The following is a 27,792-nucleotide window of genomic DNA, read 5'->3' on the forward strand; positions in this document are numbered from 1 at the left end:
CTGTCCTCCTTTTTATTTTCCTTTGTGATGTTTCAATTTCTAAGGATCCTTGATATTGTCTCGCCAAAAAAATGTTTCCCAAGAGATACCATTAAGATGCTGTGTCAACATGTGACATTTCAAAACCCTGCTGGATGGCTAGACTGGTGATATGAGAAATAGATTTCCAATAGCACAGAGCAGCCTTGCTCCCACAGGAGCCTTGAGAGCACTGTTTAAGCAGTCCCTCCAAATTTGTGTTACTATTTTGGTCACTGGCATGCTCTTTCCACCAATGCAATATGCAATTAAAGTGAAACTTCCATCTAGGCAAACCTGAAAACAATCTTGTCAACAGCAGCTTGTCATGATAGTGATTTCCCAGTCTCCTTGATAATAAACACTATAGTGGCTGAATAGGAATCTTTTAACAAATAGGATAGTTGTTCTCAATTAAGAGAAATTCTTGTAAATGGCACAACCTGTAATTAATAAAGACACAAATGTGAAAAATATATTTCAATATAGAGTGCGGAATTTATTTAAAAACTGAAATTCATGGTTTCTCTTCATCCTTCTCTACTCCTCCTCCACTCATGCCCTCTAAATAGTTTTTTAAATGTATAGCGTAATCATAAAAATGAAAGTTAAAATACATGAAACAGTATAGAATTAGTATATAATAGTATATAAATTTAGAATAAAATATAATTTTAATAAAACCATATTAAACATAATATATTTAAATTAACTTCTTACCATTTATCTTTTTTTTTAATCCTCACCCGAGGATATTTTTTCCTTTTTTCTTCAGATAGAGTGGGAGAGGGAGAGAGAAACATCGATGTGAGAGAGACACATGGACTGGTTGCCTCCTGCACGGCCCCAAGCAAGGCCAGGGACGAACTGCAACCAAGTTTACATGCCCTTGACCAGAATTGAACCTGCGACTCTTTGGTCCGCAAGCCGATGCTCTAACCACTGAGACAAATCAGCCAGGGCACCATTATCTTTTAAAATTACAGAAGGCTAATGTACTATAATTTAAAATGAACCATATTTAGGTAAAAGGGTTTGTGTTTATGAGGAGATGAGGCACATAAATAATTATAACAACTTAACCTCGTTATCTGATGAATGTCCTTAATCTCCCTCAAAACAGAAAATAGTTCTATACACTAACTTACAACGTATGAGCTGCCCAACTGCAGCACATTTTCTGAAGTGGCTCAGTTCTCATTACAAAAATTAAATGAGCTCTAAATGAAATTTAGCATGCATTGCTTTTGTTCCTACCAATAATCAGATATTAAAATGAAATTTCTTGGGCAATGATTTTCTTTACTTTTTAAATCACATCTGTATTGACTTGCCATCAGGAGAATGATTTCTCACAAGGGCCAAGTCAATGCCATTGATTTTCTTTTACAATAAGGTAAACACTTGCTCTTTGCAGAGAGAGGAAATGGCCTTCTCCCTAAAGCAAGTTAGACAGCAAGAGCCACCTGACCTCATGTGGTCAACCACCTGTAGAGCCTGTGGCACTAGTTTCATTTCCACGCTGAGCTCCTCCATTTCTTTTTTCCTTGATGGCATCTGCTTTTATGACATTAGCAAAAGTCTAGACTATGGGTCTAACTGTAGGTACTATTCTGGAGCAAGACAACAATTTTCATTTAAATCAGACTATGAGGATAAATGGATTATGGAATATTGTACTAAAAACAAGAAAGTAGGGCATTTTGGTATGTACAGTGGTAACATTCCCAATTCTATACATGAAGAAGTCCTTTTCCCCTTCTGCCTTCAGCCACTGTGGGCTGTTTTCCTTAAAGGCCATATGCTCTTCCTACATCAATAGTGCAGAGCAAGAGAATAGAGGCAAGTGAAGGTGGAGGTCAACAGTCTGTGTCACGTGCCCTGAATTAAGAAAAGACTGGATAAACCAGTTTCTAAGCCAACCTCTAAATTAGCATCTATTCTGACAAGGTACTTTACCAATTTAAAATGGTTCTCGGAAGAAAGACAGTGTGTCTCCACTGGAGCTACTCGAGGTCCTGGCTGCCACATATCACTTCTTAAATTCACCAAGAAGAACGAGTCTCCAATAAAACAGTCATTCTCTCGCGGATGAAGTGGCTTATTAGCGAAGGGGTCTGGATGACAACACCATTCTCCAACTAGAGCTCCCCAGTTCTCGGCCGGCAACGGGAGCACCCTGAGGAGCTTCCTAGTGGAAAGAGGAGAAACTATTTTTTACAGAACAAAATAGACATGTGACATTTTCTTAATTAAATCAGCATGAACAATGCAAAAAACCCTCATTAATCACATTACCTGCAGTGTTTATTTCCCTCTAGATTACACAAGTATATAGGCTCACTACAGACAATTTTGAAAAGACAGAGGGATTGAAAGAAAACAAAAATCAACCTTTCCTTACCACCCAAGGACAAGTCACTGCTTTGTGCATGATAGTATATTTCCTTGTCATCCTTGCAAGCAAGTTGTGCACATGCATGTAAAGTCTGAGATTAGAGGATGTACACAAATTGTATGTTGCTTTGTTTTATTTAGGTATATCATGATTCTTAATGACTCCATTCTATTCCATAGGAATGCCAAAACTTCTTAGATCATTCCCTCATTGTTAGATATGTAGGTTTTGAGCTTCTCATTATTAACCTTGTGATAAACATTCTTATTAGAAAATTTATGTACATATCAGATTATTTACTTGGGAAAATAATCTTATGTGAGGTTACAAGTACAAATGAGAGAGAAACATCGATATGAGAGATCAAACCCACTACCTTTCGGTGTACAGGACGACACTCCAACCAACTGAGCCATACCGGCCAGGGCTCCAATACTGTTTTAATTGACAATTATTTAATTACTGGTGTGATTGAATTGGCTTTTATATTTCTTGATTGCTGTGTTTCTTCTGTGAATTGTGATCAATGGTTATTTCCCAATGAGGTATTAGTATATCTTATTAATTTGTAAGTATATTCTATATTAAGAATATCAGTCCTTTATCATCAGTGACAATTTTTGTGTGTGTGTGTGTGTTACTGCCCTTTAATTTGGTTTACATGTTTTGAATTTCAAATCACCTAAGCCTTTCTTTTATGATTTCTCCCACTACTATTATTATAACTTTTTTGCTTTGGAGTAATTTTAGATTTACGAAAAGGTATAAAGTAAGTACAGACCTTATATACATTTCAGCCAGCTCTCCCCAATGTTAACATCTTATATAACCATGCAAGATTTGTCAAAACTTATCTAGATTTCCCTAGTTTTCCCACTAATGTGCTCTTTTTCTGTTCCAGGATCCAGTTCATGACGACACATTGCATTTCGTCATCATGTTGCCCTAGTCTTCTCTGATCAGTCTTCTGTTATTTTTCATGATCTTGAGATTTTTTAAGAGTACTGGTCAGTTATTTTGTAGACTCTCCCTCAATTTGAGTTTGTTTGATATTTTCTCAAGATTAGATTGGGGTTATGGGTTTGGGGGAAGCATATCACAGAAGTGCCCTTCTCATCACATCATATCAGAGGATGCACCCTATTAACATGACTTATCATTAGTGATGTGGTTGATCACTTGGTCAAGGAGGTATCTGCTAGGTTTCTCCACAAATAAAGCTATTTCTACCTTTGCACACTCTATTCCTTGGAGTGAGTCATCAAGTCCAGGGGAGAGAAAATAAGCTCTACTCTACCATTATTTTTTATACTTAGAACATCCTTATAATTAAGTAGTCCCTCATATTAGCTACTAGTTTTGTTTTGTTTTTAATGGTTTCATTTATCTTCTGGACAACGAAGGACACCTGAGACTTTACCAGGAGGAAAACCAAAGATGGTTTACTTCCATTCTACTCTAACTTAGGAAGATCAGTAGTCTAAGGGGAGAAGAAATGAGAGCAGGATAATAAAAAAATTTCAAAATAATTTATCCTAAGAAACACTGAGAAGAGAAACATGCTCAAGTTCTTTCTAATGTCTATGGGCACTGTGAATGCTTAAAGCACCCTGACTCTACGGCTCCTGTGTGTTGAGCGATGAGCTTGCTAAGAGTCAATTGTGTTTGATCACAGACCTGTTTATGCCACTTACACATGCTATGTAAGTGACATAATTTAACTAAATAGTATGCAATCCAAAGAAATATGTGTTGTTGCTATTTCTCTGAAAACCAAAGATTTCAGACTACATGAAAGCCAGTTGTAAAGAAAGTCACTGGTGGGATGTGTGAGATATAACTGGAGAACACTGGGGAGAGAAAGAAAAAGTTAAAATCCAGAAGAATTCTGGGTATCAGATTGCTTCAACACTGTCTAACTTTTCATTTCACTTTAAAAAAACCCAAATTGGAAATTGTAGATGAAAAATTTTGGATGGCTTAAATGAAAAAAGCTACACAACAATGGAGCCATATTCAACAGAAAGATGTTGGTTCCATAATAAAATACTAGTATATTAATGTACATTTGCATGTTTTAAATTAAAACATTTAAGATGCAAATGTATCATTTTTTAAATCATTTCCCTTTTTCTTTGATTCCCCAACCAACCATGAGTCTCATAAAAGGGCAATTACAACATGGAAGACATTTAATTTAGAACTCCAGAGAACAAGAAAGGCTGATTTTAGTTTAACATAAGGGAAAATGTCCCCTTTCCAATTAGGAAATGATGCACCACTAGCATTATTCAAGCTGCTGAGCCTATTAAAAATATTAAGAAGCGATTCTTTCAATATATATTTTCTGAATGTCTACTATGAATCAGGCATTCTGCTGACAAAAAAATTAATGCATACGGTCTCTTCTCTCAAGGTACTTATATTCTAGTAGAAGATACAGACCTATAAACAAACAGTAAAATCATAATATGATACATGTTTACAACAGTGTAGTGGTTCTAAATTCTTGTGGGATGGAGAGGGAGGGAACAGCTTAGCCTCCTTTGAAAATTTGATGAAAGCTTTACAGCTCCTTTAAACATACACCCCCCCCCCCCACACACACACACACACACACAAAACACAAAATTAAGGTAGAACTTTAGGGAATTCATTCATGGATTCCAAAACCAATCCGTGAACTCAGGGCAATATATAAAGTGCTAAGGGAGTAGAGTATACATGGACTTCAGAGAAGAGGGAACACCTGAGCTGACCTCTGAAGGACAAATAGGAGTTCTCTAGGCAATGGAAGAAAGTAAGGGCATCACTGGGTGGAGAAAACAATATGAAGGAGGCACCATGTCTGTTTAACTTATCACTGTATTTCTAGTGTCAGGCACAGTGCCTGACTCATAGTGTAAACTCGTAAATATTTGTTAAAGAAATGAACAAGCATATTTTGATGATTTTAATATGCAAGGCTCCTGGCTGGGTCTGTTGCAAACTGAGATGAAAGGGTTAACAAATCATTTCCTTTGCTTCTTGAGAATCTGACCTTTGGTTTAACCACTTAGCTCTGTTACTTTGGAAACCAAGTAGATGGCAGGCGTCAATTATATTGCTAGGCAACATTGCTTATGGCAAAAATGATCCCTGACTGGCAAGTTGTATCTGGACTGGGAGAAAATATGAATGAGCTGTAAAAATATGAGTATGCCATGCTTTGGACTTCCTCAAATGCAGTTCTTTGTGGGGAACTATGCCAAAGAATTGCTACAGAAGATAACAGCTGCTTGGGGCATAAGGCTTCTTTTCAGGGTAGCTCCGGCACCTGCCTGATGAGAACCTTGAGCTTTGTACCTAGAACCACGTCACACAGGGAGTCTACAGTCCCCATACAGGTATATGAGCAGACACTTGTTTGAATTGCTGCAGGACCCCTGCTGAGAGGAACTCCTGATGCTGCCCTAGTGGCAAGACATGTAGCCTGTGGTGGTGTTGTGAGTCTGCAAGTTTAGTTAAACTTAAGAAGACCTCTGGTGGGCACTATACACATCTTTTCCATTTAATGCTTATTACAACTTTGTGAGACAAGAATTTGCATTCCTCCGAGGAGGAAAGGGAGGCTCAGAAATGTTAAATCATCTGTACAAGTTCAGAGCAAGAGGTGATGAATGAAGGCAGGATCTTAACCTAAGTCTTCCTGGCTCCAAAACCAGACTCTTTCTCTTGGAATATATTCCCTCCCTTGGCAATGCAGAACATCAGCAAGGGAGGCCGGGAAGGTGGACAGCAGCACGCTGTCCACCTAAGGCCCAGGGCCTCGGTTCTACAGACCTAGGTGGGAAGCATTACAGGATTGTAAGAAGGGAAGTGATAGGTCGGATTTGAATTTTTACAAAGAGGAAGAAAGCAAATACAGGTGCCTGTCTATAGTGGGAATTAGACCTCAACAGGCTCCTAGACCTTCTCCATCACTAAGATGCTGTCTCCTGAAATTTTGTATGTTGTTGCAATAAACATATCCTCAATACAGTATAAAAGAAAGCATTATCCAAATCATACATGATCACAGAAATGAAACTGTACCAAAATATACAGAGATCTGGGAAACTTTAACTTGGCTCCATAAAGCAATAATATATCCTGTAACTATCTACATAAGACTATAGGAGAAAGTGCCTAATTCACAAGTCACTGCAAAGATAAAACTGTACAGTAGAATTTTTTCTGATGTTTTGAAAGAGGATAAGTCTTTTAAGAACAAAAGATGTATTTTAATCATAGCTCTACTGAAAGTAGAAACTCTGATCTGATCTACTTCCCAGGAGAACTTACACAATAAAATAGATACCACTTTTTTTTCACAGTAGTTTTAAGGTAAAAACCTGCAGAAGCTCAGAAAAAGAGTAAAATGATCTCTTGAATTTTCTCAGTTTAAGATTCTAAAATGAACAACAACATGTTCATAATAAATTAAATTGCTAGTTGTTTTTAATGCACCTTAAGCATAAGCTTTTGGGGAAAATAACTTAAAATACACAATTTTAATAGAAATTGACTAGTGTTTACTTAAAACTTACACATACAGACAAGAAAATTAAATGCCCTTTAACTTTAAAATCAACCATTAATCAGTGAAAAGAACAATGGTAACAACACAGAGCTTTTACAAAATGAGTTATAACCGAGTGGACATTAAGAATTTTTAGAATAACATCAAATATCTAAAGCTCCAAATATGGCTGCTGGAATTTAGATAAATTCATCTGGCATTATCTAACTGGTAGGCTCCAAACCTATGAACCTAGCTTTGCATTTTATTAGCATTATATACATAGTATGATTAGACCCATAAAAGTATAATCATTTTATTCCCAAAGTTTGCACAATGTTACCAATAATCCAGTTTCTGCCTGCTCTTTTTCACTTCTTTGTTCTCATTCACAGAAAAGTGACTGTAGTCATATTCATAGAAAAGTAAGTTCTTTTCAGGCTATAATTATAGCTGGTCTGTCAAGTAGACCAACCAACTGGTTGGATATTCTGACATGCCTTAATGTGTCCATAAAGTCCATTCTGCATGTTTCCTTCTAGAGTTTCAATGGCCTTATTAGTTGCTGGGCTGACATCTAGCTCTGCTGGTGCAGGTGGAATGGGGAGGTCCTGTCCAGAGACCTCGGGAAATCTCTCAAATGGTCTGAAAACCAAAGGCATATGTTTGAAAGTCTGGCCAACTGATGTAATTCAAGTCTGACATGAATTTATTTCTCGAAGACATAAATTCCAAACACAATGGCCATTTAGCTGTTCCTGAGACTATTCACAAATAAGTAAATCTTGATATTATTGTTGCTTGATATTAAGGCCTGTTAGTCTCAATAAGAGCATAATCAAAAATTGTATATGTTCAGACAATTTTTATATAAAAACTCTGTTGAACTAGTAAAAATGAAAATTTTCTTGTAAAGAAACAAGGCAGTATTTGTTTTCAAATAACCAAAACAAATGGCTAAGAACATGTAATCCTAAATTAAGAAAAAATACTACTGCACTTAGCAGATTTCATGCACTCTGGTACTAATAAGTATTAAAAAGCCATTAATGAGTTTTACTAGGTTAAACAGTCCTCTGCATTGTAATTCTATAATTTGCTTAACAAGAAAAAAGGAACAGCATTAATTTTACAGTATCCAAAATTACACGAATCACAGAACCCAGGTACATACAACTTTATGATGTTCACTAATCACAGAATTTTCATGCAGGACTCATAGATTTATCTAATCCAACTTCCTCACTTTACAGATAAGGAAACCGAGGCCCAGAGAATTAAAGTGACCTGTTCCCAGATGATGAGGCTAGCCAGGAAGCAGATCTTAAGTTTGCTGCATTCTTCCTATTACAAGGGCCCTCAGCCCTGGCCGGTTTGGCTCAGCGGTTAGAGCTTCGGCCCGCAGACTAGAGAGTCCCAGGTTCAGTTCCTGCTAAGGGCATGTACCTCGGTTGCAGTTTGTCCCCGGCCCCAGTTGGGGTCGTGTGGGTGGCAGCCACTCTATGTGTCTCTCTCACATCAATGTTTCTTTCTCTCACTCCCTCCTTCTCTCCCTCCCGCTCTATCTGAAGATGAATGCAAAAATGTCCTCAGGTGAGGGTAAAAAAAAAAAGAAGGGCCCTCAGTGCAGATAAATCAACATATTCCAAGGTGCCTTCTTAGTAAAGAGGTCTACAGTTAGTTAATTCTGATTATAGCACATACAAGCCTCTTTTGAAGTACCTTCGGTTTTATTTTCTACATAATAAGAACAGAACATGCCCTTATAGCTGCACAAAACAGATAACTGAGAGAGAAATAAGAAGACCACTGGGCTTAATGTACACAGTCAACATAAAATCCATGTGCATGTACTGGAGGAATCACGTCTTCCCATAACAGTCATAGGACATACTGCCCGAGAGTGAAATGTAAACTAAGCCTTACTTAAATCTCCTACCAAGGATTTCTCTGCATTGCTCAAGAGGCATACACAGGCCCCACACACATGATAGGAAAAGGCTTCAGATAACCTTGCTTAAGTGAGGCCAGGGCTAAGTCAAGTCCACTGTTTATCCCTCGGAAAGAAAAAGGGAGAAAGGTGGGTCATTTCCCCGGCACACGTAAAAAATGCAGAGTAGTGAGTCAAAAAGGTTTGAAACACTAAACAAGGTAATTTGCTAGTTTCCTAATAAGACCAATTATGGAAAAGCGAGTGGAAGGAGTCTATAGAACCAATTTTAAAAAGCTTGTTGAACATTAATATTCTATGTGTTACAGCCTTAAACTCTCTTCACAAGTTTTGAAAATAGGCCTTATTATGTCTACTTAAGAAAAAGCTGACTTTTGGGTATCTACCTGAAAAATTTAAAAACATATATTAGTGAAGATATATGCACCCCTGTGGTCATTACAGTATTATACACGGTAGCCAAGACATGGAAAAAACCTAAGTGTCCTTCGACAGATGATGTCATAAAGAAAATGTGGTACATATAGACAATGGAAGACTACTCAGCCACAGAAAGGATAAAATACTACCATTTGTGACAACATAGATGGATCTTGAGAGTATCATGTTAAGTGAAATAAGTCAGACGGAAAAGGCCAAGTTCCTCATGATTTCACTCATATGTGGGATATAAAACAGAAAACAACAAAGGAACAAACAAACTCATAAACACAGACAGCAGTATGGAGATTATTGGAGGGAAGAGGTGGCGGGGGGGATGAAGAGGGTAAGGAGGTCAAATATATGGTGACGGAGGGAGATTAGACTATGGGAGGTAAACATACAATGCAATATACAGATGATGTATTATATAAAGTACACTTAAAACATATAATGTTATTAACCAATGTCACCCAGTAGATTTAATTTTAAAAAAAGAAGCAGCAGCTGAGGTGGTATGGGTACGTTCCCCAGCAACTAAGTGGTGAAGCTGGAGTTCAAACCCCGATCCTGCTCTCACCTCTGCACACATGGCGGCCTAGTGGTCAGGATTGGGGAGGGTGAACACTGTCTTGCAGTGTTAGCCTGTAGGCCAGCGGTTCTCAACCTTTGGGTCATGACCCCTTTGGGGGTCAAACGACCCTTTCACGGGGGTCGAATGACCCTTTCACAGAGGTCACCTAAGACCATAGGAAAACACATATTTCCAATGGTGATTCATAACAGTAGCAATATTACAGTTATGAAGTAGCAACAAAAATAATTTTATGGTTGGGGGTCACCACAAGATGAGGAACTGTATTAAAGAGTGGCGGCTTTAGGAAGGTTGAGAACCACTGCTCTAGGCCCTTCTAGTTCTCGGTCCCAGGACCTTAAAAATGATTGACGATGAACATAAGACAGAAGATACGGTTCCTGAGTAGGAAAATGGGGGCTACAGGTAAAGGTTGTTCATAGCCATCATTCTTTCCCAATGAAATATCAGCCATTGATGAACGAGCATATCTTTTACAGTAAACAGCACCAGGAAATACTGTTACAGTGACTTTCACTTGCTCCTACTGTGATGACTAGGTCACCTCACTGTTGTGCAGGAATGCATGTCTAAGAAACCTCACGTGAGAATTGAACCGAAGCCTGAAATAGACCGAGAGAAGGAAAACTGTCTTGGTTAAACTGCAAGGAAAGTGGGACGCTCTGGCTCTCTCAGGCTACAGTGGGCCTGTCACACAGTGTGTACCGCAGCAGCTTCGGCCTCCGGGAGTCTGAGCAAGGACGTCCTCCTCTCCTCTACAGACTGAGGCCACCTCATCTCTCACCCAAGGTAATGAATTGGAGAATGCTCCATTCACAACTTCCCACTTCCACTAAGGTAACTTTCTGCTATCTCATCTGCCTGGGACGCTGCCAGGAATCATAAAGCAAGTGACAGAAGATGGCAGAAGCCCAAAATAAACACCCTAACCTTATTTAATTCAACCCAGCAAGAATGTATTGAGGGTACACTATTCACCAGGCATGGTGCCTGATGCTGGATATGTTGGTGAGGACATGGCTAAGACTAGTTACAGCAGCAGCTACCACACACTGAATGCTTACAATGTGCCAAATTTTGCTATAAACAATTCAACTCATTGGATCCTCCAAACAACCCTATGAGGTAGCTCCTATCTTTACCTATATATTTGTAACAAGGAAACTGAGGTATGGAGTGGTTAAGTAACTTGCCCAGGGTCACATCTAGTAAGTGATGGATATGAAACCATACTGGCTGGCTTCTGAGTCTGTACTACTCGCCACTACAGTACACTGCACTCTAAATACGAGTAGGGATCAGGGATATAGGGGTTAGTAAGACAATCCCCATCCCAGAGCTTACAGTTTAATTGGGAAGACAGGCAAATAAACCTTGGAGAGGCATATAAACCAACCCAGTGCTCAGGGAAGGCTCCCAGCAGTATATGCCCTGTTCGCTGAATTTAGGAGCCCACCAGAGGGAGATGACGGTCTGGGGTGCATTCCAAGGGGGACAGTAGCTTTCATTAAGCTAACTAGGTAGAGAAAAGCATGCAGAGACTGAGGGCCACAGGCTGATCACCAGAGCTGTGCACAGAATGTGTATAAATAACAACGTGTTATTTGGGGGGCAACAAAGGAGGTTGGATAAGGAGGGCTAAATGATGAGGGTGGAGCCTGGCTGGTGAGGCTCAGTGGCTGAGCGTAAACCATGCACCAAGAGGTTGCTGGTTCGATTCCCAGTCAGGGCACATGCCCAGGTTATGGGCCAAATCCCCAGTGGAGGCATGCAGGAGGTGGCCAATCGATCTTCTCTCTCATCAATATTTCGATCTCTCTCTCCCTCTCCCTTCCTCTCTCTCTAAAATCAATAAAGAAAAAAACTTTCTTTTAAAACATGAGAGTGGAAACATAAGTAGAAGCAAACCCATAAAGGACCTAGCATGCCATGCTAAGGTCTTTGAGAATTTATCTTGAGCTATCAATATGGAAGGGTTTAAACAGGGGAGCCAGCTGCATTTGAGAACAGTTAGTACTGTAGAAATGATGAGAAGGTGAACCTAGAGGCAGGCTAAGCAGACAAGGAGCTGGCAACAGTGCTGTTTGGTGAGAAGACAGGAGCCTCGCCTGAGGTAGTAGCACCAGGGTAGAGGAAACTGGACTCACAGGAAATTCAGGGAAGGAATTAGCAAAAGTACTGGCTGACTATATGGGGGACAGGGAGGAACCCAAGGAGACGCCACCAGGACTACCTTGAGGACGCAGTAGAGGTCTGGCCTGCCCTGAGACAGAGCCCTGCAGGAGGAACAGGCTTCAGATACAGAGAAGGACCCTTTTGCCTGTGAGTCTCAGACACTTGTCTCAGAGGAAACACACCTAAGAATTCTAAATTCTTTTTAAGCCCTGGCTGGTTTGGCTCAGCGGTTAGCACATTGGCCTGCGGTCCAGAGAGACCCGGGTTCGGTTCCCACCAAGGACGCATACTTCGGTAGCAGTTTGTCCCCGGCCCTGGTTGGTTGTGCGGGTGGCAGCCACTCGATGTGTCCCTTTCATGTCGATGTTTCTCTCTCCCTCTCTCTCTGTTCCTCTCTCTCCCTCCCACTCTACCTGAATAAAAAAATGGAAAAATGTCCTTGGGTGAGGATAAAAATATATATATATATATATATATATATGTGTGTGTGTGTATGTATGTATGTGTGTGTGTGTGTGCATATATATATATATATATATATATATATATATATATAATAAACAAGAATGAGGTTTTCATCTGTCTTTCCAGCTTATGAGTGATCAGAAGCTGAAAATTCAAGAGGAAGGGTTTGTGCCCTGGAAACAAGGAAGCTGAAAGGAGCAGATGGGACAATAATTCAGAGACAACTTGGGAATGCAAAGGGTACCGCAAAGAGCCCTTCCCATCTCAGTGGGGTAATCACAGCACATCCCAAGAACAGGGTATAAGGTTAACCTAATCATCAAGAAAAGATTAATTTGTGCTCTCTATAGGCTGTTTTAATAATCAGGGAAATAGGAAATGGATTTTAGAAAGGCACAAATAGAAATAGTTCAAATAAAAAGTTGTACTGCAAAACCTTCTGTTATTTAGAAAATTCACTTATTATGGAAAACCTCATTTACCAACATGATAGATAAAACACGCAATTGGTCCCATTTCTCTTTTCAAGAGAGATGCTTCAGTGAGCAACAGACTCTTCCACCAAGATAACCAACCCTTCCTCCCTCAACGCCAGCATTCGACGGTTCCCCTCTGTCCTCTGGAGAAGACCTAACTGCTCTGTGATTGCTGGAGAGCTTTATGGTTGTTGTTCAAAGTGGCATTAAGCTAGCTCTCATTTTAAGGACATACACTGTTCTCTTGGTGATTACTTCAAAAATTCTGATAGAAAAGAGAAAACCATTGCCATCTACAGAGTTCATCAGTGGTAAGTACATTCCTTACCTGTCCCTTATTAAGACTTCACCGCAGGATTGACAATAAAATGTGCAACAGTCTTGGGCTTGTGAGCTTTGATTAAACATCGAAGTCAGTTCTAAAGGAAATCAATGAAACAGAAATCTTAGAGGTTTGGGACAAATAGGTTAACATATTTATGAGAGTTTAATAGCCACAATAGATTACTGTCAATAAATACTATTTATGATCTACCCAGAAGTATACACATTTAATTATTGTCTGATGACTCAACCAGAAGCAAATACTGTGAAGTGTTTTCAAAAACAACAGATTACATCAAGTGTTCCAGAGCTAGACATTACCCTAGATTATTCACATAACATACTTGTTATTTCTCTCATCCAATAAATAACAACATTAAAGATGGGGGAAGAGGGGCTATTTCTTTCACATCAAGCTAAGCCCCCAGAGCTTCATCCTCAGCCTTCTTCTGCTACATCTGAGGTGTAGTTTTTCATCAGTGTGACTGCTGGTGAATCAAGCTCTTAAATTTAAGTTTAATTTGATTTAAACAAGATTTATGTCCACTCTGGAATATCACCAGTAAGTACAAACAAAATGAATTTTGAAACTGGTCTACTGGACAGGATCTTGAGAATGGAATGGCCCCTAAGAAGAATTCAATCTAGGAGCAAAACTCAATTTCTGATTAAAGTTCTGGAAAGACATATATTTCCCCCATTATGTGAAGTGCAGCATAAGGCAGTATGTTCTCTTGGTTTCCTTTATTTTATTCATGAAGAAAAAAAATTTTTTGTTTCATTCTCTGTCCCCCTTCCCAAACACAGAAATATGTGTCTATTTAAAAAAAAAAAAAAAATCCAAAAAATGAGGTCTTGTCCATTAGAATCAAGCAATTTAAATTTGGTTTATGTTGCTTTGTATGTATTATAAGATTAAGTAGACCTGGGTAAGGCATCCAAAATATTCTTTTCAGAGCCAGTAAACAGATTTTCAGTGAAACACTCCCCTCTGCTGGTCACCCAGCATGATTCTCTGGCTCAGGTTCCAGTCAGAACTTGCTACACAGGGGCTTCCGGGAGAGCACACTGCCACCTGGAGATGAATCTAATGCTTGTGCTATATCAGAGTTCATGTTCCATGTCAAGGGTCATGATCCAAGCTAGGTTATATTCAAAGCAGTATGACAATGTTTACTATAGTCCTTAGAAGAAAGCTCTTACAGTTGAAAAGTCAACTTTTTAAAAACCCTGCATCACAATGAATGCTAAAAACTTCAAAACTCTTTTCCTACAATACATTCTAATTTAAGTTTACATCAGAATGCATCTATCAGATATTCCATCATTCAGTACCTATTATGTGGAAAGCTCCAAAGCAATTAAGTACTGAGGACTCTGTTTTGCATACTTTTTCATGCACTGCAGAGCAGGCCTTTGAAAGCTTTCATTTGCAGATATTTTAGTAAAATATGTTTTAAAAATGTAGAGAAACAGGAGACCAGTGAATGCAAACAATATGCAAAACAACCCACAGCAGTCAATTCATTTTGTCTTCCAGTCAAAACTAAAAAAATGTTTGCTGATTTAAAAATTTTGTAAATAGTTCAAGTTTTGCTATATGTATATGAATTGTTACAAAACATGGGTAGGTGATAAACCAATTGTCTCTGGAAGGTCTCCATGCCTCCTCAGTATGGGACCTCAAGTCATGGGTACCACAAAACTAACAGGAGATCTGAAAACACACCAGCGTGGCTTTCACACCTGCCATTTCCCAAGTTCTAGATAGACAAAAAATTCCTGCCATGGTAACTATTATTGTTTATCACTGCTAAAGAGAAAGTGATGACTTGACAAGGGCCAGACTGCCACGGCTTCTTCCCAGAAACACAACTTCCTCTGCCTACTATTAGGTACTCCCTACTATTAGGGAGTCTGACAGTGTGTTTCCATCTTTGTGACCCATTCTTCTTTCCATGAATACTCCAACAGTCATCCCTAGTGTTTATCTTATACCATTTAAGCTCCATGGCATTTCTTTTCCCTACCTCTTATCTCTAAAAGCAACTCTACCCAAGTCAGACTAGAAATTCATCAAAATTACTTTCCTGAAAAAAAAAAAAAAAGAGCAAAACTCACTCTATCTTCTCTTTCCTTTCAAAAGCAAGCAGAGAGATTCAGGGGAACTGAAATATGCTCCCATTTCTTAAATGGCTCTTCAAAACAATCTGGCTGACCCTACCTCTAGGCTCCATGCAGCTCAGAAGAAAGGCTTAGTAAAAATGAGGCAGCAATGAAGTCTAAGGGTATAGCTGGAAGAATTAAAATCCTTCTCTGATAACGGGCATATTATCAGTCTATTACAGCCTCTTTCCTATCTTTCCATCGTTTTAATCCTCTAAAGTATATTTCTTACATGATAAGAAATGCAATAAACCAATAATTTTATTCCATAAATTATTGAGAAACATGTCTATCTTACTGAATCAATATGCCAGTAACAAAATATTGCAAACATGATAGGCAGAGCAACATTCAAAATTAAATTATGTACCAAACTCAATTTCAGAATCTTTACTTGTACCGTTCTTTCTTTTTGGAAATGTCTCTACATGGATGGGATTATTTCCATCATTCAGTTCTCTGATCAAATATCACCTCCTCTTGACCTGGCCAGTGTTTCTCAGTGGTTAGAGCATTGGCCTGCACACTGAAGGGTCTTGGGTTCGATTCCCAATCAAGGGCATGTACATGGGTTGCAGGTTTGATCCCTGGCCCGTTGGGGCATGTGCGGGAGGCAACCAATCGGTGTGTCTCTCTCACATGCATGTTTCTCTCTCTCTCCCCCATTCCCTCCCTCCCTTCCAATCTTACAAAAAAAAAAAAATCAATGGGAAAAATATTTTCAGGTGAGGATTAAGCAAACAACCAACCAAAAATCGCCTCCTCCAAGTCTCCACCCAACCCAAGTCACTCCCTATCCCATGATTCTGCTTTACTTTGCCCATAGCCCTTTGCTCTGTATCCAAGTAATTATTTTTGTCCTTATCTATTCCCATCCATGAGAATATAAGCTTCATGAAGCCAGAGACCTTCTCGGCCTGTTCACTTCTGTATCCCTAGAACCTAGTGCCTAGCACATCCTATAAGGTAGCGTTCACTGAATTAATGAATGTCTATGAAGTGCTTTAAAATAAATTCGGTCTTGCACAAACTATCTGATTTAATCTTTCTATCAGCTCTGTGAGCCAGGTAATTTTACAATTAAAGAGACAACGCAGGTCCTTCTGCTCAATGTTGCTGTGAACCTAAAACTGCTCTAAAAAATGAAGTCTCTTAGGGGGGGGGAAAGCCCAAAAGAAACAAAACCTCAGAAAGGTTATAAGTGACAAGTTCAACAGCACACAGCTGATAAATGGTAGAAGTGACAAAGAACCTAGATGTTCTCGACCCTCAGCTCTTTCCATGCCACTGATGAGCAGTTATTTTCACCTAGAAAAAGTTCAACTTTATAAAGGAAAAAATCACCTTTGATTTAAAATGAAAAAGTCAACGCAGAAACAGGAGCGCTAGTATTACTCACTTGTGCTGAAATCCGCCCGCGCCTGCAGCCTCAGGTGCAGTCCGTCTCCAGCCACGTACTGCAGCCCCCGGCTAGAGGAAGGCACAAGCCTGACCTCTGCTGGAAGGCAGATCTCTGTGCAGCCTTCAGCGGTTTTCATCTGGAGAGAGGATGGAGTTATAGAAATATCCATGGGCATACTTCCTTCTTTTGGCTCTCTGGTAATTAAAAATAAAACAAAAACTTATTTCTCATTGCTGAAAACCCCATGATGAATGAAACAAAAATAGCCAAGGATCTCTCTGCTCCTCTTCAATAAGGGCCCTAAACTCAACTATCCCAGAAAAATAACAATGAACCAATCATAAAAACTAACATAAAACAACAGTCAATACTAGATTTTCATCTAGGTCAGAGGGTACTTTACACTATTACTGTAACATGAAAGTTCTGGGAGATACCTAATTCTTGTTTCTTTTTTATGGCAATGATGCACTTCAAAAGGTGTACTTTTTTCCAATGATGATGATCCTGAGTCCCAACTCTCTCTTCTGTCCTAAGGTCTTCTCCATGTACTGCAGCCTGGACCTTCCTGGGGTTTCTCCCAGAGTCATTCTGTCTAAGCAGCCTGCCATTCCATTTCCTCATGCCCCCTATTTCCTCCCAGAAGTCTCCCCAACTTCAGCTTCTTTGAACCAGCACAATCTAACAGCCTGTCAAATGTCATGCACTTGTTCTTGGAAATATTTTTGGAAAGAGAATTCAACAAGACAGCACAAGACAGACTTATTCATCTTTGCAACACTTGCCCGTAGCATGGTTTGTATATTCATTCACTTAATCATTCATTCAAACCATGTTTTGTGAGTTCTATAATGTGCTGGGTACTGGGAATATAACAGTTAACAATATATTTTCTCTCCCTAAATAGGGGACAGGTAAGTAAAGAGGAATAATCAAGGGATCGATGAAAACTACATTGTACTTATTCCTGACAAATATAGGGTACTATGGAAGCACATGAAAGGGTGTGGTGACTATCATAGATCAAACACTAAATGTTACTTGAACAATGAATAAATGAGTGAGTGAAATATTCTTGCTTCTGAGACCAGCATTACACTGTTTTACTTACAGTAAATCCAAGTATTGTTATTTGATATACAGGATTTTGATAGACTAGGATTATGTGAAATAAAAGGTACAGGAGAAAAAGACTTTCTTGTCAACAATAATAAAAAAAGAATAATTAAGTAAATTGATTGAGTATGAATACCAGGCATAAAAGGACTTATTAATCCAGTTCCCTACAAACACAAATCACTCAGTGTAGGCAATAAAGAGTAAAACACAGTCGCTGTGCACCAGGCACCGAAAGTACACAGGGAGATAAACACATATAGAAATGATCCTATGAAGCTGAAATATGCTCAGCATTGTAACAGAGGTGCAAAACACCGACTCCCTCTTAAAAGCAGATAAAAGGTACAGGCCATCCACTTCCTGTCACTTCCTATCATGGTGGCTCCACCCTCATGACCTCATTAACTCAAGCATCTATCAAAGGTCTTATTTCCTAATATCATCACATTGGGGGCTGGGGTTTCAACATACAGATTTTGAGGGGACATAAACATTCAGTCCAAGCAGCCCAAGCAGGTAAGAAAAATGTCAACATTGAGTGATATAGATAGATAGATAGATATAGATAGACTATATATCTAGATATATATATATAAATAAAATGAGGATAATGCAAGCCAAAGAACAGAGTTACAAAGAGGAAAAGAGAGAAAACCAGACTGGATCTTGTGGTGGTAGAGTAGAATTAGAAATATTAGTGTGAAGTCATGGTTTTCAATGTATATAAACAGATACAGTAATAAATACAGATGCATATGTATGCATATATATAATATAGACACAAATACATACACACATACATTCATACATGAACATCACATATATGTCACACACATACACACACACTCTAGTTCTATTCATTAGCTGGTTTGGGAGAAGTGTCACCCCAATAGCAATGAGCACACTTTGTACTCAGATCTTGATTTCTAAAGATCATTTTCCACTTTTAAACAAATGAACAAAACAAAGCAGGGTTCCTTGGAAAAATAACTATATGCAGGCTGGAATAGGAAAAACATGAGATGAGCCTGGAACATCTTGCTGTGTAACAAAGTAAAGAAGAAGGGACCACCACTGGCTACATCTGGTGTAATTTAATTTAAAAAGTAACTCACTGAAAAAAAAAACCAGGACTATGGGTCCATACTAATGTAAATAAATGAATGAAAATGAAAGTCTGATGAGGACCAGGGTATTTACACAGTATCAAAGGATCTCTCCAATTAATACTCACTGATTTTGCAGAGAAAAGACTACATTTACAGTGGAGACCTCTGGCAGACACTTTATTTAAGCACTCAAAGTTAATGTGAACTTTAATTGAACAAATAAAAATCATGTGCCATGTGATAGGCTGTAATGAGGACACAGCATCATTTCTGTGATATTCCTTCCAAAGATACTCCTGCCTAAACCTAATTTTAAGGAAATATGAGACAAACCCAAATGAAAGGATATTGTACAAAATAATTGCTCAATAGTATTAATCAGGGAAATACAAATTAAAATGACAATAAGATACCACTTCACACCACTGGAATGACTACCGTCAAAAAGTCTGACAACACTTAATGCAGATGAGAATGTGAAGCAATTGGAACTCATTTTTTTTCTGGTCAGGGTGGAACATGGTACAACCACTTTGGAGAACTGTTTGGCGGTTTCTCATAAAGCCAAGTCCCCCATCTACTCTATGACCTAGCAACTCCACCTTCAGGTAATTACCCACGAGAAATGAAAATGTATGTCCACAAAAAGACTTATACAACAATGTTATGACAGCTTTATTCATAATAAGCAAGCTCTAAAAACACACAAAATATCCAGCAACAGAAGGATGGATATATAAATTGTCATGTGTTCATTCAGTGGGAAAACTCAGAAAAAAAAAAGAATTGCAGGGATGAAACATGAATCTCTGCAACATTATTGAAGTAAAGCAGCCAGAAACAAACAAACAAACAAAGTACATCGTACAAATCCATTTATACATAGTTTAAGAAATGGCAAAACTAATGTTTGTTGAATGAAATCAGAACAGTGGTTGTTTTTAGAGTAGGGGGAATTGACTGGGGTGGTAAAGTTCAACAGTCAAAGACCACCCAGGACAAACAGTTAGGTTTCTTAACTTGCTTAAGCAAGGGAGAACCCTGAAGGAAGTAGACAGGTTGTTTTGTTTTTTGTTTTGTTTTGTTTTGTTGTTTTGTGTAAGGTTTGGGTTCCTAATGACCCTAATAGGTGAATGGAATTGGAGATACTGATCTGAACTCATGACTTGAGAGACAGAAAAGAAGAGAAATAAATATCCTATTTTACAACTGAAAAAAAAAATTAGACTAACTGATTCTACCTTTGTGAAGAAGCTAGGATTTTATTTCAGTTCTCATGCCAAATTCAAAACTGCCACACCAGTTACCCGGCTGATTCAAGGAAAAGAGAGAAATTCAACCTACCTCGGAGTGGCGCTGTGTAATAAAAAATTTTAGGACATTAACATTTAATTTGCTGTACTTGAAACTGGTCACAGGGGAAGGGATCACATACTACAAAACAAAAAAGAGGGGGAAGGGCACTTTTCCTAACAGTTTGTTTATGTAGCGAAAAAAGTTAAACGTTTGCAGACTTCTCACTGGAACTCGGAATACGAATAAAAGAACGAACTCCAGCAAGTCCGCAACCTTTGTTGGTCACTCACTACACACACGTTTTGAATGACTGTGTCCGTTTCTCTGCACAGAACAGTCTGGCGAGGGGGGAAAAAACACGACTTCATTTACAAAACGGGAAGCTTTCGCTTCGGAACTGATCCTATACCGACGACCCTTTCAAGAGGTAGACAAGGTATTTTTTGCACTGTTTTGTTGGAAACGCCAGGCACTGCCATCGGTGTTTTACATCAGAGCTCCTCAAACTCGAATGTGCATCCGAATCCTGAGGAGCGTGTGAAAATGTAAGTTCTGATCGGCAGGTCCGTTGCGGGGCTGAGGCTGCGCTTCTTGGAAGATCCCAGGTGAGGCCGAGATGGTCTAGGGAGGACTGGTGGAGAGGGGGCACTCTACTCCGAGTAATCAAGAGAGCTCTAAGCCCCTGGAAAGAAGAAATTAAAAATTCATCCTTCTCAGGGAGGCGGAGACTTGCCAAGTGGCGGAAAAGCGAGCTAGCACTGTGCCTAGAAGCCCACAGTCCCACCCTCGGCCTTACCCCAGGATCAGCAGCGCGCTCTGCAGCCGTCTCCGCACCTCCAGGAACACGCGCGTCTCCGCCGCCGCCGCCATGGCGGGCGCCCAGCCGGGGTTCCAGCCAACCCGAGCCACCAGGGCCAGGAGCACCTCTGCACACGCGGCCGGGGCAGAAGCAGCACCAGCGGCGGTGGCTGCGGCGCGGGATTCCCGGATCCGATCGCTCGGCTGAAACAGCCAGCCCGCCCGCCCACAGCGCCACCTGCCGGACGGCGAGCGCGCCGCCTCGAGGATTCGATGTGGGGGGCGTGAGCTCTTTCAAAGCAGGTTTGTGGTCTGTGCATTGTGAAGGTGAGCAGGAGAGCCCAACTGTCCTCCCACGCTGCTTCTTATGGGCGTGACCTGATGCGGTCGTTAAAAATCAGACACGACCTACTTTCCTTTCACTAGAGTGGATAGGGATGGGGCTGGACGGGAGGAGGAGGATGGAGGGAGGCAATGTAGGCAGGCACTGTCCCCTGGAGGCCCAAGAGTCTAATTCTCCACCCAAAATCCACTTTATTTTGTTTCTTTTTGGCTTGTTTTTATTAACTATGGTCTCATTTTTATGAACTATGGCCGTCGGCCCTTCGGTAACTCTCCTCTGATTGATGCCACGAATGAATGTCCAGGGTTGACTTGGCATTGCTTCTCAAGCTAGACACAATAGCTCCAAGATGGAAACAGTTGCAACAGTTTTCTGTTCTCTATAAGGAATAGAGTGTGGTTAAAAACCAGTAACGTGAATCACAGGATTAACCATTCCTATAACCTTTGAAAAAAGGAAGATGCAAGTGAGTCCATGTGTACATTTTCACTATTCATTTTTGCAGAAGTAGAAACGGACTCACAGAATTCCTAATCTCATTACTACCAGAAGATAATTTTGGAAAGTTTGACACAGTAAAGAAAATGATCTAGTATACTGTAAATACTTACAATAGCAAATATTAAAATATAAGGCCAAGGAAGCATTATAAGAAGAGTTATTTACAAATAAGAGGCTGTTAGTTTTTAAAAACAGAAACAGTGAATACTTGTATACAGAAAATTGTGTTTATTGATTTCAAGGTAATAATTACCACACACCAAACATTCATCTGGAGATTGTCTGAATAAATAAAACCCCTATCCACCTGGCCAGTGTGGCTCAGTGGTTGAGTGTTGACTTGAGCACAGAGGTCACCGGTTCTATTCTAGTCAGGGCACATGCCCAGGTTGTAGGCCAGATCCCCAGTAGAGGGCGTGTGATGTTCTCTCTCATGGATGTTTCTCTTTCTCCCTCTCCCTGCCTCTCTCTCTGACATCAATAAAGAAAATATAAAATAAAATAAAAATAAATAAATAAAACCCCTATTTCGTGTAAGACAACTTTTCTAAATATTTGAAGTTTTAAAAGTTTATCGTGTTGCTTCACAAATTCTTGTATCCATCATAATGATTCAACGATGCAGTTGAAAGAATTAAGTTTACTGATATTCCATCTCAAATAATGGTCATGAAGGGTGATAATTTCACCTCATATCTTCCACCTTTAATTCTCAAGGCTATTAAGTGCTTAAATAATGACATATATTGACATGCATAACAATCTTAGTACATCATGCTCTTCATAATTGGTGTTTGATTGTTTTTAAAGGTTTTTATATCGTCACACATTTGACAAAAAAAAAAATATATATATATATATATATATATATATATATTCTGACCCTATAGTTTAGGCAAAACAGTGCAATCTTCCTTGTAGTAATTATGTGATTTAGAGAGTTCTAGATTAAACAGTCGGAAGCTCTTTGTCTCCTAAATCTTCTAACCTTTCTGGATTTCAAGGTCATCATAAGAAATACAAAGGAATTATTTAAATTATACTTAACTAATTGTTTAAATAATTACTTAAATAATATTTAGAGAGTTTTAAAAATTTAAGTAATTATTTAAACAATTATTTAAAAGCTGTTCTCAATTCCAAGCATCCCTTCAAACTCTCAGGAGTTGAAAACACCTGCTGTAAACCCCTTTCCAGGCCCACTTCCTGTTGGTGGCCATGGGCAGTTTCCCTGATACTCCGCTTGGGGGCGCTGTGGCTACAGCTAGCGCCAGAGACGAAGCTCGGACCAGGGGGTGGATATAGAGCTCGGCGACGTCGACGCCGGCGTGGGCGTGGGCGCCGGCGCGGTGCACGCTGGGAGCTGTCACTAGGCCCTTCGGCTTTCGGCCTCCGTGTAGCTGCCGCGGTTGCCAGGAGAGCGGCGCTGGCGGGAGCGGCTGAACCCACGGCAGGTAACGGTGTCCCCGCCCCCATAGAGGTCGCGAGGCCGGCTGCTGGCCCTGAGCAGCTTCCTCGGCCTGGCTCGTTCCGGAGCCGCGGAGACATCCCTGGTCAGGTTGCCGTGGCGTCGGGGGTGTTGCCGCCCTGGCCCCGCTTGAAGCCGCGAAGCCGGCCGACAGTCCCCTGGTTTCCGGGGAAGCGGGAGCTGCGCGGGGACCGGCGGGCTGGCGCCGGGCGGAGGCGCGAGGGCGGCCCTGGGCACGGGCGGCCGCAGGCGCCGGGTGGCTGCCCCCGAGCCTCCAGCGCTGGGGCCGAGCGATGCGCAAGGTTGGAGTGGAGGTCGCACCTGTGCGATGAAGGCGCTTGGGTAACCTCTTTGTTGGCGGAATCAAGGCGTCGTGCAGTCTCGGTGATTTGTATTTTTTTAATCTTGTGACACCAATGAATACCAGCCACGGTTAATAGTCCACATGGGGGGTGGGAAAGGAGTGCAGAAGTTTATATTAGTGGAAGTCAGATTAGTCATAAGGAAGTTGTTAGTTGTTAACAATGATTACTTTGATTCTCAAGGCTTTTTTTCAAGTTGGAACTTGACTAGAGTCACTACTTTAGCTTCCCCCATTCTTCTCCCTGCCCTGAGGGGAAGGGGAGTGGCACACAACTGGACATTTTTAAGTTAAGTAGCTCGTGTTTTAAATATTCTTACACTATCTTAGAGTTCTGTGGAGTTTGAGAAATGTAAAGACAGATTGGATAAATTTGATTTGGAGACTGTAGTTAAAGCAATCAAAACTTTTTTTTATAATTGCAAATAAAAGTTAGGAAGCTGCCTGACACGTAGGCCCTAAACTATAGGGGGAAAAAAATCTCTCCTTTTCGTTATTGTTGGCTATCTTCTATGCAAACATAAGATCTTAATTTTGCTATGAATAACATGTCAACATTAGGTGCTAAATAACTCACCACCTGATAAACAACAGTGATTTAGTTGACCTGACAGACATATAACAAGAGTAAATTAACACTAGTTGTAGTACAAATGCTATATTTTTAGTGATTACTTTCAGCTGCCACGCTGAATGGCCTCATTCCCCAGAATTGAGAAACACTAGCAAATCTCCAGGTGAACCTAATTATTAAGAACTAAGTCTTGAAGGAGAATTAGAAACACCTAACTAAATACACAAACCAGAAAATGTGACACCATACCAAAATGTTAAGTGTTAATTAGATGTTTATATATTTGTGTGTGTGTGTGTGTGTATGACAAAGGAGCCCTATTCATTTAACTTCTTTGTTCTGCTACCCTGGTATGATCTCTCTAGACTTCACTTTTGTCATCTGTTTAAGGGAATTTCATAAGATTAGAGTTTTTCAAATTGATGTTTCCCCCTGAACACTGTTATGAATTCAATAATAGACTTACTGCCCCAAAACAGTGTTCCATGGCAAAAAAATTGGGGAGCACATTGGGTTTAATCGGGAGTTTAACTTTTGATTTGCTTTTAACTGCAGGACTTCTCAAAACCTTTACTACTCTGCTTATATGCATGTAAATCTTCAAGAGAATGTTATTGAAGCATTTCCTAAAGTTCCCAGGGTAGAGAGCCAACCTGTTAACATCTCCTAGAATATAATTACAGCAAATCCTTGAATAACATTTCCTTCAGTGTCATTTCCTTATACTGTTGATATAGGAACTTGTTTATGTCAATCAGCTTATGGTTACGATTGGTTTCGTAATATGTCGTTTCACCTCAGTTTTAAGAACTAACTTACTGTACATAGAATACCAATTTAAAAAATTACAGCATTTGACCTGAGTCCCCTTTCAACTTTGAAATTCCCCACATAGCTTTCAGGTTAAGCTTTCTGCATGAAAATCTAGTGGCAACTCACTGGTATAACAAAGACTTATATTTTCCCTAGTAAAATATTAACATTAAGAATGCACATAGGTTTCTGTGGGCCTAATGCTTTAATTTATAGCAGAAGGGTATCCTCTTCTTTTCTGGTCTGTTGATGCTTTTCTATACCATAATTATTTTATGTTTTGAACTTGATTTTATGGTCTGGTTATGATTTTTTAAAAGAATAGCCTAATAAAGTTCCAACAAGTAAAGACTTGTTAGTAATGGCATTATTTTTACTATGAATGATTTCCCTCTCTGGTCATGAATTCTTCAACTATGAAATGTGAAAAAAGCCACTTGAAATGCACTTAATAATTAATAACTAAATTTTAAGTGGTCAGGTCATTGAAAAGAATCAAAGGCTCAGACATAAATTCTAAAACAGTTTCTAAATTGCTTACTGTCAGGATCTAAGTGCTGAATACAATCTTAAATAATCTTGCTAAATTCTGTCAGTTGTCACTAGCACACACCTGGTGTGGCTACTTTCTATTCTTTGTTAACTTTGTTAGGGATGGGTGCTATTAATGTATTCCTTTGGTGGGGGTGGGGGGTATACATTTAATTTTAATAGGTAAGCCTTAATTTAGGTAACTTTTCTCCCTGAAATGAATTTATTATGTAGAAGTATAGAGCTGCTATTTTTATGCTATAGCTAACAGATTTAATTGAAAATTTACTATATGAAAATAAGTGCTTTTGATCCCCTTGTCTTAAAATGTGATTTCCCTTTTCTCTTTATTGTATTCACTTCCCCCTCCCCAAGGAAATCAAGCCTGAAACCTCAGTGACTTTTCACTGCACAGGTCAAATACATGGTATCAAATTTATTAAGGGAAAATTTACATAAAATAACGTGCACTCATTTTATACGCATATATACAAATTTGTGTAACTACCACCACAATCAAGATTTGAAACATGACCACTCAGGCCTGCATTGTTATGCTTTTGTTCTCTTCGAATACTCTGTCTCTACATGTCTAAATCATATCCATCAAGTCCTAGCTCAAATGCCACCTTGTTTATTACCTCACTTTGAAGTAATTAATTTTTGCCTGACTTTCCTATTTGCATTTCTTTGAACATTCTTTTTTGTCCTTCATGGTGGCTAAATGAATGGCATGCTCATAGTTTGTACTTATATCTATTTGTTGACCCAATGGAAAATTATAGTTATTTCTCAAACTTCAGTCGTTTTTAAAATATTTTTTCAATTTTAGTTAACATTCAGCATTATCTTGTATTAGTTTCAGGTGTATAGTATAGTGGTTAGACAATCATATACTTTACAAAGTGTTCCCCCTGATATTTTCAGCACTCACCTGATGCCATATATAGTTATTATATTGTTGACCATAGTTCCTATGCTGTACTTTATACCCCCATTACTATTTTGTAACTACCAATCTGTACTTCTCAATCCCTTCATCTTTTCCACCCTTTCCCCCAAACTCCCTTCACTCTGACAGCCATCAGTCTGTTCTCTATGAGTCTGTTTCTGTTTTGTTCATTTATATTGTTATTTAGATTCCACATATAAGTGAAATCTTATGGTATTTGTCTTTCTCTGACTGATTTATTTTACAGAGCATAACACCTTCTAGGTCCTGTAACACCATACTGTCACAAATGGTAGATTTCATTATTTTTTATGACTAAGTAATATTCCATTGTATATATGTACCACTGCTTTTTTAAAGTAATTTTTATATTTGTTTTTATTGACTTTTTTTTTAAGAGAGTGAAGAAGGGAGAGAGAGAGATAGTAACATCCATGTGAGAGAGAGAGATCAGTTGGCTGCCTCCTGCACACCTCCTACTGGGATCAAGCCTGCAACTAAGGCATATGCCCTGACCGGAATTGAACTGAGATTTCTCAGTCCATGGGAGGACACTTAATCCACTGAGCCACACTGGTGGGGCCTGTTCCATTGCTTTTTTATCCACTTGTCTGTTGATGAACACTTGGGTTGCTTCCATAGCTTGGCTATTATAAATAACATTGCAATGAATATAAGGGTGCATATATTATTATGAATTAGTGTTTTGGGTTTCTTTGGATATATACCCAGAAGTGGAATAGCTGAGTCATAAGGCAGTTTCATTTTTAGTTTTTTGAGGAACTTTGCTATTGTTTTCCACAGTAGCTTCACCAGTCCACATTCCCACCAATAGTACCCAAGGGTTCCCTTTTCTCCATGTCCTCATCAACACTTATTGTTTGTAGATTTATTGATGATGGCCATTCTTAGAGGTGTGAGGTTTTCATTTGCATTTCTCTGATGATCAGTGACATTGAGCATCTTTTCATGTATCTATTGGTCATCTGTGTGTCCT

The 27,792-nt window shown here is 39.4% G+C and overlaps 2 protein-coding genes across 6 annotated transcripts in view; one reads left to right on the forward strand and one right to left on the reverse strand.

Moving 5' to 3' along the window:
- Positions 1–21,332, reverse strand: part of UBE3D (ubiquitin protein ligase E3D) — a 102,698-nt gene extending 81,366 nt beyond the window's left edge. Inside the window, exons 1-4 of one of the 2 annotated variants that reach the window (XM_036249301.1) lie at positions 21,251–21,331; positions 16,928–17,124; positions 13,367–13,457; positions 1,978–2,209 (exon numbers count right to left, since the gene is read on the reverse strand). In XM_036249301.1, the coding sequence (XP_036105194.1) occupies positions 1,978–2,209; positions 13,367–13,457; positions 16,928–17,124; positions 21,251–21,324 (594 nt within the window). In that variant the 5' untranslated portion in view covers positions 21,325–21,331. Of the gene's footprint in view, positions 1–1,977; positions 2,210–13,366; positions 13,458–16,927; positions 17,125–21,250 lie in introns of both variants that reach the window. The other variant, XM_036249302.1, reaches the window with a different exon arrangement.
- A 2,111-nt stretch (positions 21,333–23,443) lies between these two features.
- Positions 23,444–27,792, forward strand: part of DOP1A (DOP1 leucine zipper like protein A) — a 114,158-nt gene continuing 109,809 nt past the window's right edge. For 3 of the 4 annotated variants that reach the window (XM_036247719.1, XM_036247720.1, XM_036247722.1), the window contains exon 1: positions 23,461–23,550. The gene's annotated coding sequence lies outside the window, so the exon portion shown is untranslated. Of the gene's footprint in view, positions 23,551–27,792 lie in introns of all 4 variants that reach the window. The other variant, XM_036247721.1, reaches the window with a different exon arrangement.

This window comes from Molossus molossus, unplaced genomic scaffold (assembly GCF_014108415.1).
Source record: "Molossus molossus isolate mMolMol1 unplaced genomic scaffold, mMolMol1.p scaffold_m16_p_8, whole genome shotgun sequence".
Taxonomy (NCBI): Eukaryota; Metazoa; Chordata; class Mammalia; order Chiroptera; family Molossidae; genus Molossus; species Molossus molossus.